We start from the raw sequence: 21,491 nt of genomic DNA on the forward strand, positions 1-21,491 counted from the left end.
TCATTGTGGCCCTCTTACGCTGATAAGTATAGATGATCAGAGGATGTGTAGCTCCATAGGTATCAATACCCTGCCCATCAAAACTAGCCTTGTCCTCAAGGTTGAAGTTATTGAACTTGCTCTGCATCTTCGTTTTACTCTCTCACGTGCAGTCAAACTCAGATAAACCTTTCCATTTCACCAACACTTCCTCCTGACCCGATTTCGCATTCACCCTTGACTATAGTATCAACTTAGGTCCTGCCTCCATAACTCCCTCTGCAGTTAACTGTGATGGTAGTGGTGTATCTTCAACCGAGTCCCCCACCATCTTTTTAAGCTGAGACACGTGAAAGGTGTTGTGGATCTTGGCGTGTGAAGGGAGCTTTAGACGGTACACTACCTCTCCAACACGAGCTTCAATCTCATACGGACCGTAAAATCGCGCCGACAGCTTCTCATTAGCTCTTTTGGCTAATGTTTGCTGACGATAGGGCCTGAGTTTCAAAAGGACCAAGTCGCCCACCTCATACACCAGCTCACGACGCGAAGTACCTGCTTTTGCTTTCATCCTCTGCTGAGCACGGTGCAGATGATCTTTGATCAGCTTCAGTGTCTCGTCCCTTTCTAACAACTGCGCTTCCAATTCTGCATTACTGGTTGAACCCATCTCATACTTCAAAAGAACTGGGGGATCTCTTCCATAGACCTCTTTGAACGGTGTCATCTGTATAAAAGAGTGAAACGAGGTATTGTAGTTGTATTCTGCCCAAGGCAGGAACCGAACCCACGATTTTGGTTTATATCTAGCGAAACACCTCAGATACGTCTCCATTCCTCGGTTAGTCACCTCCGTCTGTCAATCTGTTTGAGGATGGTAAGCCGTGTTGAAGCACAACCTTGTACCCGACAGACAAAAGAGCTCTTTCCAAAACAGGCTCGTGAAAACCTTGTCTCTGTCGGAAATGATGGTCTTGGGAAAGCCGTGTAGTCGGATGATCTCCTGTATGAATGTCCCCGCAACTTCAGTAGCGGTGAACGGGTGCTTTAGTGCCACAAAATGGCTGTATTTGGTCAGTCGATCAACCACCACCATCACTACATTGTAACCCGACGAGCGAGGTAAGCTATCCACAAAGTCCATTGACAGATCTTCCCACACTCGTTCTGGCACTCGTTCTGGAGCTAGTGTGGATTATTTGTGGCGCTGGCAGACTTGACAAGCAGACACATAACGCCTAATGTCCGTCATCCTGCCAGGCCAGTAGAACATTTCCGCAGCTCTCCTCTGAGTTTTTAGCACTCATCCATGTCCTCCTGTTTTACTATCATGCAGCTCCTGCATTATCAGCCCCACCATTGATGATTTCTTCGGTATCACCAACCGACCACGCCTCAACAAACGGCCATGTACTACTGCGTAATCTGGATGAGATTTAGGATCCTTCTGCCACTCCTTTATCAAAGTCTGCAGCTCTGAGTCTTTGTCTACTTCTCCACTGATCTCTTCTAACTGAATTGCCACTGGCCCTGTGATAGCTACGAGCTCCGGTGTGACCTCTTTTCTCGACAATGCTTCTGCGGCCTTGTTATCTAGACCTGGCTTATACTGAATGGAGAAGTTGAAACCTAACAGCTTTGTCAACCAATCTTGATACTCCATGCTAATCTCCCTTTGCTCCAAAAGAAACTTCAGACTTTTCTGATCAGTCTTGACGATGAACTTCCTTCCCATCAAGTAGTGGCACCATTTTTGTATTGCAAATACAATGGCCATTAGTTCCCTCTCGTAAACTGACTTCAGTTTTTGTCTCTGTGTAAGAGCCTGGCTGAAGTAGGCTATTGGTCTGCCTCGCTGCATCAGTACCGCTCCCAAACCCAATGCTAAGCATCTGACTCCACCTCAAATAGTTCATCAAAATCTGGCATGGCCAAAATCGGAACTGTAGTCATTGCTATCTTCAGATTCTCAAACGCTTTTGTAGCTTCCTCACTCCATGAAAATTGATCTTTCTTCAGTTGTACCGTTAGTGGCTTTGCAATGTGTACATATCCCTTCACGAATTTGCGATAATAGCCAGTCAACCCTAGGAATCCTCTTACTGCTTTCACATTGCGAGGAATTTTCCAATCCACCATCGCCCTTATCTTCTCCGCATCAGCAGCCACTCCCTCCCCTGATATCACATGCCTCAGAAACTCAATCTGCTTGCACCCAAACTGGCACTTCTTCTGGTTTGCGTATAGCTGATGTTTACGCAATAGTCGAAGTACTTCCTCTAAGTGTTGCTGATGGAGCTTCTCGGAGTTGCTGTAGACCAGTATATCGTCGAAGAACACTAACACTGACTTGCGCAACAACGGCCTGAAGACATCATTCATCAAGGCTTGGAACGTCGCTGGTGCATTAGACAGTCCGAACAGCATGACACAGAACTCATAGTGACCATCGTGCGTTCGAAATGCTGTCTTTGGAACGTCCTCAGCTCTTACTAAGATTTGGTGATAGCCTGAGCGAAGGTCAAGCTTAGAGAACACCTTAGCTCCGTGTAACTCGTCTAAGAGCTGATCAATCATCAGAATTGGGAACTTGTCGGCGATGGTGACCCTGTTAAGTGCCCTGTAGTCGACACCAAACCTCCAACTCCCATCTTTCTTTCTTACCAGCAGCACCGGGCTCGAAAACGGACTACAGCTCTCCTGTATAATCCCCGCAGCCATCATCGCTGTTACCTGCTTCTCAATCTCTGCCTTCTGGACTTGAGGATATCTAAATGGTCGAACACTAACAAGCTTTGCCCCTTCCTCCAACGTAATTGCATGTTCTCTGCCCCTCGATGGAGGTAAGCCTGTTGGTTCTTGAAAGATGTCCTCGTAGCTCTCAATCAGCTTCTCCCACTTCTGTGGAACCGCTTGTACTGCGTCCAACTCCAGTGCCTGATAACCCGCGAACTCTGCCAGCATTCCTTCTCCATCTGTCTCCCAACTCCTCTGTAATGCTTTTAATGAGACCCCTGCGGTATGAAGACTTTTGTCTCCCACTAAAGTAAGTTCCCTTTTTTACAGCTTTATCTTCATTACCTGACGCTTCCAGTCTACTCTCACCTCCCCCAATGTGTCGAGCCATTGCACCCCCAAAATGACGTTGGCGATGCCTAGATCGAAAGGAAGAAAGCTTGTCGTAACGGTACAGTCTTGCATTTCTAGCCCCACGTCGTGAATGACCCGTTTTCCTTTGACTGAGACTCCTCCCGCGACTAACACCCCGTCGAGAGACGTCGTCACGGCGACGAGACCTAGCCGCTGTGCCAATTTCTCCGAGATGAAATTGTGTGAGGCTCCACTGTCGATGAGCACGACTACCTCTTATGTTCCGATCCGCCCCCTCACTTTCATGGTTTTAGGTGAAGATAGCCCCACGACGGAGTGAATCGAGACCTCAGCCACTTCTGCTTCCACCCCCTCCTCCCCTTCTTCGTAATCGACCTGCTCCTCCATGCTTTCTACCTCCCTACCATCTTCCCTTACAATTAAGACCGTCAGCTCTGATTTCGTGCATACATGACCGTAGAAATGTTTCTCGTCGCATTTGTGGCAGAGCCCTTCCGCCTTCCACTTCGCCATCTCCGCCGGGGTGAGTCTTCGAAAAGGAGGTTTGAGGCGGAAGTCCGTTGTTGCGCGATTCTGTGGGCCCTGAGTGCGCGTGTTTTGGTTGGGGCCGGTCGCAGTGCTATTGGGCTTCACATTCTATTGAGTCAGGCCCAGACCCACTACGCTGACTCGTCCCATTGGATCCTGTAGAGTTACGGTTGTAACTAGGTTTTGATGACGGCGACTTGCTTTCCGATGTCTGCGCCAACGCCGACTCTCCCATCGTCTCCCAATCTTCCACCCGCTTTGCGATATTCATCATTTTATCCAAGGTACGAGGTTCATACATTTTCACCCCCGCACAGATCTTTGGTTTCAGGCCGTGCATAAACGCCAGTTCCAACGTCGCCTCCGTGTACTCTGGCGCGTTGGCAGCTAGTGCTTTAAAATCGCGGATGTAGTCGCGAATGGAACCCTCTTGTCAAAGCGCCATCAATCGCTCTCCCGCGGTGGTGTCTTGGGAAGTCGAGAACTGCTCCAGAGCGCGGTCCTTCATCTGCGACCAACTCTGAAATGGGTTCTGGTCCCGTTCCCAACGATACCACGGCAGCGCTTCTTCGATGAAGGACATCCTGATGGTGCGCAGCTTCTCTTCTTGGGTAAACGTAGCGATCTCAAAGTACTGGTCCATTCTCAAGACCAGCTGTCGACATCATCTCCATCGAACAAGGGTATCTTCAGCTTCCTTGTCAGGTGATCATCGCGATCTAGCTTGCTACCCTCCGTTATAGAGGTCTGAGACGACTGTGGTGTTCCTCTCTTCTCTACGCTGACTTGTGGTTTCACCGGAGTTGATGAGGTTCTGATCAGCGAGATACCTCTACTCAGCGGCACGCTACCCACCAGTATGGGTTCCGAAGTGGGTAGCTTCTCTTCCTCCGTGACTTTACTCTTACCCATCTCCAAGGTCCTCTTTTCCCGGTCATCTTTCTCGCAGAGCCTCTGCTCCAAGCGGTCCAGCGTGTTCTGCTGGTTCGACTGCAGCTGTATTTGTTGCTGCATCTGCTGCTGAAGCGAGATCATGATCTGCTCCATCATCGTTAGCCTGGCGTTGTTTTGGTCGGTGATAGTACCCGGTCCCGTCTCCGTAGATTCCGTCTCCGAGGTTTGTCGTGTTTATGGTTTCTTAGATCCCATGGTGTCGGATCGAAAAGTGCTCTGATACCATGCTGTTACGAGTAATTTCTTTGACTCAGTAACTTATGTAAAGATGTAAAGAAAGATAACTTTTATTGCTTGATCAATGAATTACAAAAGGAATCTCTCAGAAACTCTCTTGTCATGACATGATGATCAAACAACTTGATGACTACTACTAACGTACTCTCCTCTATATATAAGGTTTCGCACAAACGCGTTAACCTAGCACCCCATGTGCTTTGGTCCCCCCTATCCTACTTGGCAAGATGGACAGCAGTGCATCACGCAAAACTTGTGACAAAACACCCCACGTGCTATTGTCACGAATCCAAAGCATCACCCTTTTATTCTTCATGACTTCTAGACCCTTTTTCTCCAAGTAAACTCACAATAGTAAAGTAACCATGTGACCACTTATGATGGGCTTAGTTAGCGGATGTAGAGGCCTTATTCTTCATTGTGGCCCTCTTACGCTGATAAGTATAGATGATCGGAGGATGTGTAGCTCCATAGGTGTCACAAAGCTTGGATTAGCTTCGTTGATCTAATCTTCCACGTCCGTCCCAACAAACATAAAATGATAGATGAATTTCTTAGATTTGGACCCCAATGGCAGATGATGCTACCGTTGAAACTGGTATAAAAGCGCCCATCATTCCTGGAGAATCCGGTGAGACAAGGGAGTCTCAGGTCTTGATTCTGGCATAGCATTTGTGCAGAGCACCATCCCCACCCCCACCCCCAATTTTTAGAACCATCTTTGCCTTATCGGAGGTAGGGATGGGCGCAAGGCGGGTATTTGCTCTTTTACGTATACTTGATATTTGACTTGCCTTGAACGAGTAATGAATTTTTTGACTTGTACTTGACTTGTTATTTCGAGTACTTGTCCAAAAATATGTTACTTGCAAGTTATTTGCCTTGTTCGATTACTTGCTACTTACAAAAGTATTTATTAATTACTTGTATATAGTTTCAAGTTTCTAAAAGTTACTTGATAGATAATATCTTACGATAGAAAGTTATGAATTTTGTTTTATTTACTCGACTTGGTAAAAACACGAGAGTTATTTTAAATACAATATTTGCACCTAAAAAAAGAAAATGGAATTTAATAAGAAAGTATTGTTTACTTCTTACAACAAAGAAATATTTGATTAGGGCTTTGGTTTTTATGGTTTAGTTATCATATTTTTAGTCGTAAAACAAGTAACGAGTAATATCAAAGCGAGTCGTAACTTTTTTATGATACTTGTTACTTGTGTTGTACTTGCCAGTGATAAAACTCAATAACTTAATACTTGACTTGGCAACGACGAGTACTTGAAAAAACGAGGCGAATACAGGTCAAGTAATGGGTATAAGGCAGGTAACGATTATTGGTGCCCAGCCCTACTCGGAGGGATTACTTGACAAGATTTTCATAAAAACAACTCCACATTTTATTTTTTCCAATAGACAGTTTTGCGGCAGAGGTTGATGTAGCAACTTCACCAAAAACTGAAATAACCATTTCTTGATTTGTGTGTGTCATCCTTGCGCACGGGCCATGCTAATCTTCTCTGTATCGTTCCAATTTTATCGGACGTCCCCGAAGCGACAATCATGTACGACTCTCGACCTATATAAACCGAGCTTCTTCTTCTTAGAATGGCGATGTGGGACGTTTCTTACTATTTAAAGTATCTATCTAATGGGCTCGTTTACAATAAAAAGGGCTGGTGTCTGTTTCATCTCTCTGTGGGCCATTTAACACTGTTGTTGGACTCCTTCGACCAAGACAAGAATTTCGACGCAGCCGACAGTCGCTCGCATAGAAAAGAGGTGACACTGATTAGTTTGAAAACTCTCAGGTTTTGTTTGCTTTAATCTAATTTACTAAGCATAGTACTATGTTTCAGATGAATATGTTACGTGAATACATTGTTCTTAGTAAGTGTACAATTTTTTTTACACCAAGAATGCAAAACACAGCAAACTCTACGAGCTCATGTACAAACGAATTCAAATAAACACATTGTTTCACGTCAACAAATACTACGAACAGAGACTTGTTCAAGCCTCACAAGAAAAAAAGCGTTAACTATCTAATACATTCATGTCAACTGATGATCATGATACCATAAATAAGTTAACCAATATCATATGATCTTATAAACTCTTTTGGCCACTTTCTCACTTGAAAAAAACTATGCACACAAGATAACAGATACAATTATAACCACCAACACCATTATTTCTTGGGTAAAAACATTTTAAGTAGCTCAAGACATTAGATGCAGAGCATACACAGTTTCATAAATATATATCTCATCTACCACTCCCTTTCAGGATTGTATGAGTAACAAACATAGGTATTGATGTGCTCCTTGAATTGGAGGCACTAATGGTAGATGATGCTTCCATTGACACTGGCATAAACGCTCCAATACCTGGACTATTCAGCGAGAAATCTGGCAAGGGTAGGTCCAGGTTTAGGTACTGCACCACTTGTCCCATGGTAGGCCTTGCTTCTGGTATCGCATTTGTGCAGAGCAATCCAAGTTTCAGAACCATCTCAACTTCCTTGAATAAAGATTCTCCTCCCAATCTTGGATCTATGGTGTCAAGTAAAGAAGCCTGTTTCCAGCATACACAGACCCATTTGACCAAGTATTGCTTTCCCAGTGGCAGCTCCGGTTCCACAGGCCGCCTTCCACAAGTTACTTCAAGAAGGAAAGCACCAAAGGCATAAACATCAGTTTGGGTAGAAGTTCCCATTGTGATTAGCTCAGGTGCCATGTAACCTATGGTTCCCACAGCGGCTGTTGCAGATAAGTTGGCTCTTGGGTCATGAAACCTAGCCATACCAAAATCTCCTAATCTTCCATTGAAATCAGAATCTAACATAACGTTAGAAGATTTAATATCCCGGTGCAAAACAGCTTGCGTGGCTCCTGTATGAAGGTAATTTAGAGCCGAGGCGATGTCCTTAAGAATAGAAATCCTTTGCAACCATGAAGGAGATGGGTTTTGGTCATGAAACAAGTACTTATCAAGACTACCGTTGGGCATGTACTCAGAGACCAAAAGCAACTCGCCTTTCCTCCTGCAGTACCCGAGAAGAGGAACCAAGTTCCGGTGCTGTAGACTTCCCATAGTCACAACTTCAGCCACAAACTGTTTCATTCCTTGCTCTGCATTGTGTGAAAGTCTTTTCACAGCTATATGCCTACTTAGGGGCAGAGTTCCTTTGTACACATCTCCAAACCCACCTTTCCCAACACAACAATCTTTTCCAAACCCATTTGTTGCTTTGTAGAGAGACTTGTAGGAGAATCTATGTGGACCGTATTCCTTTTCCCACGATTCTCTCACTTCCGCGTACTTGTTTCTCCTGTACCAATAAACCGCTCCGAGAACCAGCAGCACTAGGATCACCGATAAGATGACCAAACCGATAAGAGGTGGTGACAGAAGAGGAGGCTGTTTTTCTCTAGGAAGAGGAGCCTGAGGGAGCTTAGAGAGGTCCAGGTTCTGTAATAGTTTTCTACTGAAACTCCACCCAAGTATATATTGGTTACTGGTCAATTGACCTGTTGCTGCAGAGAACCCAACAAACATTTTATCTTGAAAATTTTCTGAAAGATTGATGGGCCTTGACATAAGAGGCTGATCTGGTTTCTGTATATCTATAGGGGCCAGAGTAACATTAAGGGAAGTTCCATCGTAATCCACCCAAACCTGGATAGGCAGACCACTCAGGAGATTTATGCTTACATTCTTCCCTAAGGCGTAGGAAAAGTAAGACGGGAGAGTGGATTCAATAGATGTTGGGCTGTTCAAATCAATCCCAACATGAGGCTTTTCCACCACATCAATTCCTAATGACTCAATGGTATCAAGCTCAATAGCTATCAGCTGAGAAGGGGAAGGGGAAGGGGAAGTTCCATTTGTGGGGTTGCTGAAGACGCCCAAGTACTGAGCTTGGAGTGCGTGAGAGAGATCCATGGAAGGAGATACAACAAAAGCCATCCCATGTCCGCCACTAGTTCCCAGCTGAAGAGGCACCAAGGCACACACAAAATGTGTATAGAAGGAGATGGTATCAGATGGATCAAAATCAAAAGGCAGCTTGAAGAAAGCATGACCCATTTGAAACTGTGAATCATTTGTCAACTGCAAAATCCCATCAGGAAGGACTCTAGCGATTCCATCAATATGGAGATCTGCTTGATGGAAGCCATTGTAAACAAACCCGGTTTCTTGTTGACCTGACAGGGAAACCAGATGAAGGCAGGAGAACATGATCAAAACTAGATGAAGCCTGCTGCAAGCCATTACTATTGAAAGAGTGTCTGAATTTAATGGTTCATATCTTTTCTCTTCTGTAAGAACCATCCTCCAAAGCTGCCAAAAAAAAAAAATGCTCATAAATTCAGGAGCTCAATTTTAAACATTCAATGTCTTGTACAATTTCTCCTAAGCAACTGTAGCCAGCCAACGCATATATATATATATATATATATATATATATATATATATATTCCCAATATACAAAAGAGAATTTATAAAAAAAAATATATACAAAAGAAACAAAAGCATGACAAGTACAAGAAGTACTTACCTCTAGCAGAAATCTGAAAATGCCTTGGGAGTAGAGCTAGTTATCAACCTCTACTCTTAACTAATATCTCTGGTAATTCAGCAAATAACTTGGGCAGTCTTCCCTTTAGCATCTCAAGAGAGACAATAAACCAACTTTTCTTCCTCCACAAACTTTGGATAAGATACATCTAAGTTTATGTTACTTTTCCAAGTAAATCAAACGCAAAGAAGATAGAAGCTGACCAAGTCTCACAGCATGCAGAGTCACAATCTGTGACTCAAACGGGACTAGTCTTCACATGGCACAGAGCAGTCCATATCTAAGACTATTCCTTAATTCATCATCCAATGAACATCTTTTTGTCGGTTGGTTACAACTTACAAGTGGTGGTGTTCAGTTAATCCTCAAAAAAAGAAAGAATGTACATTGAGTGGAAAAAAAACAATAGTCACCAGATCACTAGAAAGTTTTAAAAAAAAAAACATATGCTGAAATACAATGAAGAAGACCTGAAATTGAAACATTCACAAGTTATACATGAGTATCCTAAGCGAATGAACTCCCAATGAGATCATTCACCAATAAGCAGCACCTATGTGTTCAGATTAACATCCAATGGATACTCATAAACTGTATCAGCAGCCACTGGTTGGCTTGGAGAGGCGAGCCTCAATGTCTTCTGATTCTACAACTACGTTTAGAGATTTCTTAGATTCCAATGGTTGTTCATGCTCCTCTGAGTTGTTGGCTGATGAAGAAGATGCCCAAGGAGCAGACCAGTTCCTTGAAGTGTATGTGCCCGTAAGAGAGGCTGCATCCACCACTACTGGAGTAAATGAGCCGATCCCAAGCGTATATGGCGAGAAATCCGGCAATGGTAGGTTATCGTTTAAGTAAAGAACCACTTGTTCCATTGTCGGTCTTGATTCGGGCACGATGTTTGTACACAGCAACCCGATTTTCATAACCAACTCGACCTCCTCGGGTACGAATCCTCCTCCAAATCTGGGATCTCTGGCATCAAGCAAACAATCTTTCTTCCAGCATTCACAAACCCATTTGATGAGAAACCGTTTCTCAGCTTCCATCCCAGGCTCCACAGGTTTCCTTCCACACGCTACTTCAAGCATAAAAACACCAAATGCATAAACATCGGTTACAGTGGAAGCTCCCATTGTTATTAGCTCAGGAGCCATGTACCCTACAGTACCTACAGCTGCTGTCGTGGCTGCGTTGCCTCCATGGTCATGAAACCTAGCCATACCAAAATCTCCTAACCTGCCGTTCAGCTCAGCGTCTAACATAACATTGGAAGCTTTGATGTCTCGATGCAGCACAACTTGTTCAGCTCCCGTGTGGAGATAAAAGAGCGCAGAGGCAATACCTTTGAGAATCACAAGTCTTTGTGACCAAGAAAGAACAAGACTTTGGTCATCAAACAAGTGCTGGTCAAGACTCCCGTTGGGCATGAACTCGGAAACGAGCAAAAGCTCTCCTTTTCTCCTGCAATACCCAAGAAGCGGAACGAGGTTCCTGTGCTTCAGGCTTCGCATGCTCACGACTTCAGCCACAAACTGCTTCATCCCTTCCTCACCGTTATGAGAAACTCTCTTCACAGCTATAGGTTTGCTCTCAGGGAGATCTCCTCTGTACACTACTCCAAACCCACCTCTTCCTAGAAACCCATCCCTGTGGAACCCTTTAGTTGCTATGTATAAAGATTTGTATGAGAAGCGGTGTGTACCGTATTCCTTCTCCCAAGGCTCGCTCACTTCCGCATACTTTTTCTTCCTGTGGTAATAAACTCCTGCAAGAAGTGAAATTACGATGATAGCAAGTGCAGCGGGCAGACCGACGATGAGAGCATATGGTTTCTTATGCTTAACTCTATGCCGAGGAACTCGAGGAAGCTTTGAGATGTCAAGTGGCTGCAGTAGTTCCCTGCTTGTGCTGAAACTCCACCCAAGAAGATAGTGGTAGCTGATTGCTGACCCCGTTGCAGCAGAGAAACCAACGAACAATCTTGTGCTTTGAAACAAATCTGAGAGGTTCATGGCTCGTGACAAAAGAGGCTGACTTGGCTTCTTGACAACATTAAGAGGAGCCACGGAGACATTGAGTACAGTGCGTTCGTAATCAACCCAAACCTGTATCGTGTCTCCACTAGAGAGGTTAAGACTCACATTCCTCTGTTCTGTCTCGGAGAAGTAAGAAGCCGGTGCTGATTCCACTGAAATGGGATCGTTCTCATCAATCCCAACATGGTTATGGTTCGTCTCCTCGAACTCTCCGTTTTTAATAGTGTCGAGCTCAACAGCAAAGAGGCGGGAGGAGTTAGATCCACCCGTTGAGGCGTTGAAAATCCCAAAGTACCGATTTGGCTGCGCCCGAGTGAAATCCACCGAAGGGGATATGACAAAGGTGATGCCGTGCCCGCTTTCGACTCCTGGCTTAGGCACCAGAGCACAGACGAAGTGTGTTGAGAATGACAGTGGCTTAGAGGAGCTGAACTCGACTGGGTTCTTGGTGAACGCGTGGCCCATTTGATGCTCCGTGTCTTTAGCAAGCTGCAATAATCCACTGCGAAGCACCGTGGCTGACCCATCTACAGAAAGATCCGCTTTTCCAAAGCCGTTGAAGACAAAACTGCTATCCTTTGTTGAAGTTGACAAAGCCATGAGATGAAAAGAGGAGATCAACAATAACAGATGCAATCCACTAGACATTGCTCTGCCGATGAAGCGAAAACTGCTTTGTGTAGATCTCTTTCCTCTCTGTTTAAAAGAAAATGTGATTATAAGAACTACTAGCATCCATTTCTTTATTGGTATAAACAACTGTACTGTAACAGCTTGATAACATTTTAAAACATCAACATAACTTCACATGGTTTTCAAATGTTCAAATTCAGATGTTAGTTTAAGAGAAGTAATCCTAATTTGAATCCAAAGAAACAAAGGAAAGTGCTAACAAACAGTAAGAAAACTATTAAAATTAATCATTACATGTGCCTCGGAATCAATACCCACAATCTTTCACCGGATTTTTCTCAGACGACAGCTACTTGTATTATTTATGAAGCTGGGTAAGAAAAAAAATAAGTACTTACTAAAAGTAATACCAGATCATAAACGATCCACGAGCCATTGGTGCTAATGAATTCGAGAGTTCTCTTCTTCTCTGAGCAGATCTCTCTCTCTCTGATCAAAACTTTGCTGGCTGCAGAAAACAAGATGTGAAAAAAAAAATGAACTTATTTAGTGGTAATTTGTTTCTTAATGGATATGAACTCTGTGTTGGGGGTGGATTTACATCCTCCCTCAAGGCCTATTAGACAATGAACTACGTTCATTTTACTATGAAGCTCTAGCTTCTTCCTTATATAAATAAAGAGACACATCTCTTTAGCAAAGGAGCTTCTCCTCTTCTTAGACTTTAAGAAGATATTTTCATAGAGATTTTGTATTCTAAGGTTCATTTTACCTTTATAATCATCTTGGTGATGAACCTTCAATCAATGAAATCTCTTTTATATTTCTTTTCCCATTTGATTTCATCTAAAGATTTCTCCTACGCCTCAAGAATCTAATTCTTATTCTTAGATTCTTTTATTGTATTGATTCAACAAACATCACCAGCATAAACACCATTTTTGGATCAAACAGTTGGCGCTAGAAGGAGGGACCAAGGAGAACAATCTTCGAAGCATGGAAAAAAAAAAAAAAAAATGAATGAAGTATCAATGTCGTTTGTTTCTTCACGAGGGGAGACGGTTTTGAGCAAGAGAGATCGACGATAACAGGTCAAAGCTCGAAGCTTTCTTCAACCAAGATGAAAGCTTTGCTTTGGACATACCCACCAAAGAACCAAAGATCCTCGTAGACACGCCGATGAAGCTCCGTCTCGATCAGCCGGTGAAGCTCCATCTCGATCAGCCGGTGAAGCTCCGTCTCGATCCGCTGGTGAAGACGACGTCTCGATCCGCCGGCGAAGTTAACGGTATCTCGCCCACTTCTGGTCTTTGGGTTCAGGAAGATCGGGGAAGAGCGGAGGACTTGATCGGAGCGGCAATGGCGATCTCGGCGATGCTCGAGTCTCGTTCTTTGTTGTTAACATATGAGCATGTATCACCTCAAGCTCTGTCACTGTCCCTCTCTCTACGCCTCCATCTCGTGGTTTCAGAGATTCCTCTCAGTTCCATGCTCGTGGTTGGTGAGAACGCCTCCCTATACTCTGCCAGCTCGTCAAAGAGTGCGCTTCTCGACCGCCACGTCTCGAGTTTAATCACGTGCCGGACTCAGCATGTGTTTAATCCCGAAACCACTAGACCAAAACCCTAAGCCCCCTCTAGAGAATCGCAATCCGCAGCAGCAGCCATGGTTTGTATCAGGCGAGCAACGGTGGACGATCTTCTCGCGATGCAAGCTTGCAACCTAATGTGCCATCCCGAGAACTACCAGATGAAGTACTACCTCTACCACATCCTCTCTTGGCCTCAGCTTCTCTACGTCGCCGAGGACTACAACGGTCGCATCGTTGGGTACGTCCTCGCCAAGATGGAAGAGGAGAGCAACGAGTGCCACGGCCACATCACTTCCCTCGCCCTTCTCCGCACCCATCGCAAGCTCGGCCTCGCCACTAAGTTCATGACCGCCGCTCAAGCCGCCATGGAACAGGTTTACGGGGCAGAGTATGTTTCATTGCATGTGAGGAGAAGTAACAGAGCAGCGTTCAATCTGTACACGGAGACATTAGGCTACCAGATTAACGATGTGGAAGCTAAGTATTACGCTGATGGAGAGGATGCCTATGACATGCGAAAGAATCTCAAGGGTAAGCAGATTCATCACCACGCAAGCCACGGCCATCATCATCACCACCATGGAGGTGGGTGTTGTTCAGGTGATGCTAAAGTTGTTGAAACAACTCAAGCTGAAGATGCTAAAGCAACAAGTTCCAAACAGAGCGTTGCTGCTCGTGTTAACAGCCACTCTTGCCGGAGACGGTGCTCTACGAGACGCTGCCCTTGCCGGTGACTCTGATCTCAGACATGCCATGTTTCTCTTGACAGCAAACACTGCATTCATCAACGTTATCATAGCCTGACGAGCATACACGCCAACAACTTGCTCGACACACACGATCTCAACACGACACTTCGGGTCGGCAATAGTTTGGTAAACATGCATTTTAGGCACAAGTTTAAATTGCACTTGCTTTTTATTAGGCACGAGTTTGCGGTCGACTCGCTTATTGTTAGACACGAGTTTACAAAAACTCGTCTTTGGCTAGGCATGAGTTTACAGAAGCTCTCCTTCCACTAGGCACGAGCTCTCAGTAAACTCGCCTCTGCCTTAGCATGAGTCAAGTAAACTCGTCTTTCGCTAAGCACAAGTTTAAAGCAAACTCGCTTCTTACTAGGCACAAGTTCGAAATAAACTCGCCTAAACCGTCATAGGCATGAATGTGTCTAGTTCATTGTCTAATAAACCCTATTCGTAAACTTCACAGAGATCGATTCTATCTCTCTCAACGAACTTGGGAGGGACTTACTGTTGGGGGTGGATTTACATCCTCCCTCAAGGCCCATTAGACAATGAGCTAGACCCATTTTACTATGAAGCTCTAGCTTCTTCCTTGTATAAATAAAGAGACACATCTCTTTAGCAAAGGAGCTTTTCTTCTTCTTAGACTTTAAGAAGATATTTTCATAGAGATTTTGTATTATAAGGTTCACTTTACCTTTATAATCATCTTGGTGATGAACCTTCAATCAATGAAATCTCTTTTATATTTTTTTTCCTATTTGATTTCATCTAAAGATTTCTCCTAAGCCTCAAAAATCTAATTCTTATTCTTAGATTCTTTTATTGTATTGATTCAACAAACATCACCAGCACAAACGCCATTTTTGGATCAAACACTCTGCATCATATGCATTTACTTTTTATCGGCTTTCGAAAGTACAGCGAAGCCATTTAATATTATATATGTATATTACAAACCGTTCACGTCGTTAAATATTCAATCTAGACATTACTTTAGCATAAATTATATCACAGCATCAGTGAGAAAAGAAAAAAAAAAAAAAGACAACTGCTACACGCGGTAGCCACCAAAAGAAAAAAATTCATTAGATTAATCATCTTGAAAAGGTACCTTGTGAAGCTTATCAGAGCACTCCTGGTGAACTCCCCGAATCTCGATTCCCAAAATCTATTTTTGATTATTATAATTTTTTTTTTGTTTAATTTTTTTCAAAAAAAAAATTAATAAACCAACCAATCGAGGATCGCCACGTGTTAGTGGGGTCCGCGAACAGTATTGATATAATGTGATTGGTTAGAAAATCCATAAAAAAAAGAGCACGTAAGTGAAACAGCCAAGAAATTCGTAACAACTACATGAAACCACCACACTAAAACAACCTTCCCCAGATGGAAAGTCATTGTGTCATCCAAGTCAAGAACCAGAACATTGGTTTCTGTGAATCTGGGGCTTGTCGTTCCAAAGTTTATTTTTAATCCAGATTTAACAGAATGAGATCAAATTAATAGACAGAGTGAAGTGAAGAAAAACTTGCAAACATCTGTATAAACAACTTAGTTACAGGAAAATGCAGTAAACTAATGTAGAAACAGGAATGCAGATAAGAAGATACAAAACTTCAGTTGCAAACACACATCAAAATTTACAAATCCTAAGAAAAACATTTCTACAAAAGACTCCAAGCATTACTTTTCAATGCTGGGATGTCTTTGTGTCGTATTAGAATAAATTTCACAAGTGGAGCACAATGGTACTCCCGCCAACTAGAGTTACTTCACACAACCCTAACATGGCTTTTCTCATTCCAAGTAAACTTAATAAAATAGAGGAGAAAGTTTCCCATGTTTTCTACCGTCCGTGCCCATAGACAATGGAGTGAGTGACAAATGTAGAGTCGTTGGCTGAGGAAGAAGAGTAAAGGGATGCTGACAAGGTCTCCGTAGTAGGGGAGGCAGGGAGCGGGTATGATCCCATAATCAGTGGTACAAAGGACCCTATTCCAGGAGAATGTGGGGTGATATCAGGCAGCTTTAGGCTTCCATTTAAGTATTGCATCACTTCTTCCATCGAAGGTCTCAGTTCCGCCACAGCATTCATGCAAATCAATCCAATTTTCAATACCATTTCCACTTCCTCAGCTGAGATTTCACCTCTCATTCTCGGATCTTTAGCTCCGAGCAAAGAAGCCATCTCCCAGCATTGGCAGACCCACTTAACCAAAGACCTTCTTTCCTCTGGCAACGCAGGCTCAACGGGTCTCCTCCCACATGTAACTTCAAGTAGGAAGGCACCAAAGCCATAAACGTCGGTTGCAGTGGAAGCTCCCATGGTAACAAGCTCCGGTGCCATGTAGCCAATGGTTCCCACAGCGGCAGTTGTAGCAGGGTCTGCTCCATGATCATGAAACCTCGCCATACCAAAGTCCCCTAACCTTCCGTTATATTCAGCGTCTAACATAACATTAGAAGCCTTGATATCCCGGTGGAGAACAACTTGAGGAGCTCCTGTATGCATGTAATTTAAAGCTGAAGCTATATCCTTGATGATTATAAGTCTCCGACGCCATGAAAAGGGAGGTTTATCGTCGTAGAACAAGTATTGGTCAAGACTACCATTGGGCATGTATTCAGATACCAGAAGTAACTCACCTTTTCTTCTACAGTACCCAAGAAGTGGAACCATATTCTTGTGCTTCAGAGTACCCATGCTCACGATTTCAGCCACAAACTGCTTCATCCCTTCCTCTGCCTCGTGCGACACTCTTTTCACTGCTATTTCTCCATGGGAAGGCAGAGTTCCTTTGTACACTTCTCCAAAGCCTCCTTTCCCGAGAAGTCCATCCTTGTGGAACCCTTTGGTCGCTTTGTACAGAGTTTTATAGGAAAGGCGGTGTGGACCATATTCTCCTTCCCATTCTTCTCTTACTTCTGCAGATTTCCTTCTCCTGTAGGCGAAAGCTGCTCCAAGAACCAAAAACAATATGACTGCCAGTAATATTAGCAGAACAATAAGCAGCGTTGATGGTCTCTCGTTTTTAGCTTTATGAGGAGGGACTCGAGGAAGCTTAGTGACATCCAGGGTCTGCAGTGAAGTATGTATTGGTAACTGATCAGTGTCCCTGTCGCTCCAGAGAACCCAAGATAAATCTTTCTATCTGGGAAAGATTCTGAAAGGTTAAGAGATGTTGACAAAAGAGGCTGACTTGGCTTTTGAATTTTGTGAGGGGCCAGCGAAACATTAAGCACGTTTCCTCCGTAGTCCACCCAGACTTGAATAGGAGCTCCACTCAGAAGCGATATGCTTTCGTTCTTACCTTTTATCTCGGAAAAGTAAGAAGCAGGGGTCGATGCGATAGAGATAAGGCCGTTGACATCGATACCGACATGATTGGCATTGATGTCATCAAACTCAGCGCTGAGGGCAGTATCAAGCTCAACAGCGACTAGATGAGAAGAGGAGGATCCTTGAGTGGAGATGTTAAAAAGTCCCAAGAACTGCGTCGCATCTGCATGTGTGAGATCCATGGAAGCAGACAGAACAAAGGCGATACCATGACCACCGATAAATCCTGGCTTAGGCACCAGAGCACACACAAATTGTGTTGAGAAAGAGAGTGATTCAGGTGAAGTGAACTCAAAAGGCTTCTTCAAGAAAGCATGTCCCATTTCCTGCCCGGATCCATCGGTCAACTGCAACTGTCCTCCCGGAAGAATCTTGGCAACGCCGTCAGTAGAAAGGTTTGCTTGGCCACCAAAGCCATTATAGATAAACCCTGTCTCCTTCTGACTCGAGATGCAGATCAGATGAACAAAGAAGATCATCAGAATGAGATGTGATCCTGGGGCCATTTGTGACAAAAGAAAAAAAAAAAAGAGAATCAGACTATCCTGAACGAATCTTGAATTCTGCAAAAATGGTGGATGATAATTTCTCCAGCACGTTCTAAGACAGAAATTCCCTGTATATAATATGATGTCCAACTCCACCTTAATTTCTTTAACATTAGTAGCCATTATATTTATTGAGAAGAAAGCAAACATCTTCATGTCTGATAGCATTTTTTCAGAGTTGACTTAGAAAATGTAATGATAGATTATTAGCCAGACAACAATGGCATCCAGCATTAGCATATTCAAAGCCATGACACGTAATATAATTAAAGTAAAAGGTAGCTCTAATAAATACTGTAAAATGAGACTTGTCTATCATTACCTGGTTTTAAGAATATTCTCCATTACTCTCCAATCATCAAGAGGAAGCCCCACTATCGTGCAGATCTAAATAAATACTTCCCAACAGAGAAGCATTCCAAAAGTCCATGAATCAAAACTTATGTAACAGTCAATCATACCAAGCTGTATCTAAAATGTAGGCCTGGGCGTTCGGGTCTTCGGATCGGGTTCGGGCCAGTTCTTTTCGGGTCCAGATCTTTTCGGGTCCTAAATATTTAGACCCAATAGGTACTTAGAAATTTTCGGTTCGGGTTCGGGTCGGTTCTTCTCGGGTCCGGGTCGGTTCGGATCTATAATTATAGTACCCATAAAATACCCGTAATTTTTCGGGTCCATATCGGGTCCGGTCGGGTTCAGGTATTTAGGATCTGAAAAGGACATGATATACCCAATTCCATCAACTTTAGTTGAATATTTGTCATATATATCTAAAATTTTACAAAACAACTTAAATGAAACTATTAAGAATTAAAATAAAACATTTTAAAACTCTAAATTTTACATTTTAAAGCTTTATATTACTTTAAAAATGTTAAAAAATAATAATAAATGTTGTTAACAAAAGATATTTCAACTAAATCATAAAATAATATATATAAAATAGAACACAAAAACATTATAGTTTTAGATATACATGTTTTTAAGTCGGGTACAAATCAGTTCTTATCGGGTCGGGTCTATTCGGATCGGTTCCTTTTCGGTTCCGGTTCTTTCGGGTAAAAAGAATTTAGACCCAAAAGGTACTTGTAAATTTTCGGTCCGGTTCCGGGTCGGATATTTTTGGGTCGGTTCCGGTTCGGTTCGGGTCTTCGGGTCCAAGTTAAAAGCCCAGGTCTACTAAAAAGGCAAGTTCTTATCATTTAACGCCAACAAACACCCTTGATTAGATGTATACTATAGTGAAAGTTATTTAAAGACTACACACTATAAAGCCCTAGTGTTCATCAAAGCAAACAATTATAATAAATTAAACATCAAGTGAATGAAAATGTACCTCTGAAGATCATGTGGTAGCAATCCGAAGCGAGCAGGATTTGACCAAAAGGACTGGTGGCTGCATTTTTGGAAAACATCAGTTATGTGGAAAGCGTTTAAGATCACGGAGAAGACCTAAGCGAAGCTTCCTTCGCCGCGTGGTAACAATCGCATACGCCATGCGCCGTCCCTGAGAAACAACAATGCGACTTCATCTCCCGGGATTCGAGTGGCGATTTGTCTCCACTCTCCCAAGAATCTCGCTCTCAGGAGTAAATGACGTTGTAGTGTGGCTCTGGGTACTTTTAATTTCACAGATTTAGTTTTTATATAAATTTTACTAATTGTTATTTTTGTGTGTTTCGTATGAATATATTTTTCTGTATGAGAAATGAGAAGAGCAATGACTATTATATATTCCACTAACCAAACCTCACGTTTGTCATAAACCAAACCGTAAACATTGACAATAAAATGGAGATTCTCATAATAATTATATGGATGTGCATTTAGACGTAGGTTACAAAATCAGAATCAATTTTGCATTCATACCTCCACTAGTTTAAGTTGACCAATTTAATTAGCAAATATATTTTTTTCCTTATTTTATTCAAACTTTATTTACCACAAAGTTTAAAAATAAAGACAAATAAATTATTCAAACTTTATTTACCACAAAGTTTAAAAATAAAGACAAATAAATTATTCAAACTTTATTTACCACAAAGTTTAAAAATAAAGACAAATAAATTATTCAAACTTTATTTACCACAAAGTTTAAAAATAAAGACAAATAAATTATTCAAACTTTATTTACCACAAAGTTTAAAAATAAAGACAAATAAATTATTCAAACTTTATTTACCACAAAGTTTAAAAATAAAGACAAATAAATTATTCAAACTTTATTTACCACAAAGTTTAAAAATAAAGACAAATAAATTATTCAAACTTTATTTACCACAAAGTTTAAAAATAAAGACAAATAAATTATTCAAACTTTATTTACCACAAAGTTTAAAAATAAAGACAAATAAATTATTCAAACTTTATTTACCACAAAGTTTAAAAATAAAGACAAATAATTAAGTAAAGACTAGACTAACAAGTATAATTTCTTTATTAATTTCTTGACCCATTTACCAAATTTCAAAATCTATAATTTAGGTTCGGTCCAAATATCTTTCTTTCTCCGTATAAAGTATAAACAAAATTTTAAGCTTTGCTTTATTTTCTTCATTTTACACACAAGAGGACTCTCACCTCATATTTTTAATATGGATATTTTACAAATACTTCCACAGTAGACTTTCATTTCTCATTCAAAACCAACTTCGATTTTGACATACGAATACACTACTTCATAGTGTCAAACATTCAGTTATTCCGATGAACGTCTTCGTCCGAAAACTTACCAAAAAATGGTTTATAACCATTTCATCAAAAAAACGAGTTCCAACAAGAGGAAAAAGTTATATTGCTCCCAGCCACTCCTGGAGGCAATATGAAATATTTGATCCCCTCTGGTGATAGATTGACAGGAGCCGATTGCGAACAAGTGTGTCAATACTCTGGTAAATTCATAGGAGAACGTGGTCTTTCCCAGTACTTGCACGCATTTTTTTCTTTCCAAATCATGTAAACATATGCCTGAAAAACATATTGGATCAGAAGAGACGCATCGTGGGCACCTTAGCATCAGATACGCAGAAGTTTCTTCACACGGAAGACAAGATTGTGCCGCTCACATCAGAATCAATTTTGCATTCATACCTCCACTAGTTCAAGTTGACCAATTTAATTAGCAAATATATTTTTTCCTTATTTTATTCAAACTTTATTTACCACAAAGTTTAAAAATAAAGACAAATAAATTA

At 42.2% G+C, this 21,491-nt stretch overlaps 4 protein-coding genes across 5 annotated transcripts; 1 reads left to right on the forward strand and 3 right to left on the reverse strand.

Annotated features, from left to right (window-relative positions):
* Window positions 1–6,765: 6,765 nt before the first annotated feature.
* On the reverse strand, window positions 6,766–9,629 carry LOC106335394 (L-type lectin-domain containing receptor kinase I.3-like). The gene is made up of 2 exons (XM_013773910.1): window positions 9,377–9,629; window positions 6,766–9,159 (listed from the first exon to the last, which is right to left on the reverse strand). The coding sequence occupies exon 2, from the start codon at window positions 9,148–9,150 to the stop codon at window positions 7,081–7,083; it is 2,070 nt and encodes a 689-aa protein (XP_013629364.1). The 5' UTR covers window positions 9,151–9,159; window positions 9,377–9,629; the 3' UTR covers window positions 6,766–7,080.
* Window positions 9,630–9,742: 113 nt separating this feature from the next.
* LOC106335393 (probable L-type lectin-domain containing receptor kinase I.5) lies at window positions 9,743–12,671 on the reverse strand. Of its 2 annotated transcripts, none has more exons than XM_013773909.1 (2): window positions 12,480–12,671; window positions 9,743–12,132 (listed from the first exon to the last, which is right to left on the reverse strand). In XM_013773909.1, exon 2 carries the CDS (start codon window positions 12,082–12,084, stop codon window positions 9,994–9,996), a length of 2,091 nt encoding a protein of 696 aa, XP_013629363.1. In that variant the 5' UTR covers window positions 12,085–12,132; window positions 12,480–12,671; the 3' UTR covers window positions 9,743–9,993. The 2 variants fall into 2 exon arrangements, with proteins under 2 accessions (XP_013629363.1, XP_013629362.1); XM_013773908.1 differs by having other exon boundaries at window positions 12,468–12,665.
* Window positions 12,672–13,734: 1,063 nt separating this feature from the next.
* On the forward strand, window positions 13,735–14,394 carry LOC106330758 (N-alpha-acetyltransferase daf-31-like). Its single transcript, XM_013769179.1, has one exon. The coding sequence runs from the start codon at window positions 13,735–13,737 to the stop codon at window positions 14,392–14,394; it is 660 nt and encodes a 219-aa protein (XP_013624633.1).
* A 1,648-nt stretch (window positions 14,395–16,042) lies between these two features.
* Window positions 16,043–19,899, reverse strand: LOC106329558 (probable L-type lectin-domain containing receptor kinase I.6). The gene is given in 4 exon segments (XM_013768244.1): window positions 16,043–17,496; window positions 17,499–18,245; window positions 18,620–18,695; window positions 19,634–19,899. Coding segments are annotated over 2 exon segments (1,971 nt in total). The 5' UTR covers window positions 18,229–18,245; window positions 18,620–18,695; window positions 19,634–19,899; the 3' UTR covers window positions 16,043–16,255.
* Window positions 19,900–21,491: the final 1,592 nt, after the last annotated feature.

Source organism: Brassica oleracea, chromosome C3 (genome assembly GCF_000695525.1).
Source record: "Brassica oleracea var. oleracea cultivar TO1000 chromosome C3, BOL, whole genome shotgun sequence".
Classification (NCBI taxonomy): Eukaryota; Viridiplantae; Streptophyta; class Magnoliopsida; order Brassicales; family Brassicaceae; genus Brassica; species Brassica oleracea.

Coding starts and splice junctions, on each gene's coding strand:
- LOC106335394 (XM_013773910.1), bottom strand. CDS start 9,150: ATGGTTCTTACAGAAGAGAAAAGATATGAACCATTAAATTCAGACACT.
- LOC106335393 (XM_013773909.1), bottom strand. CDS start 12,084: ATGTCTAGTGGATTGCATCTGTTATTGTTGATCTCCTCTTTTCATCTC.
- LOC106330758 (XM_013769179.1), top strand. CDS start 13,735: ATGGTTTGTATCAGGCGAGCAACGGTGGACGATCTTCTCGCGATGCAA.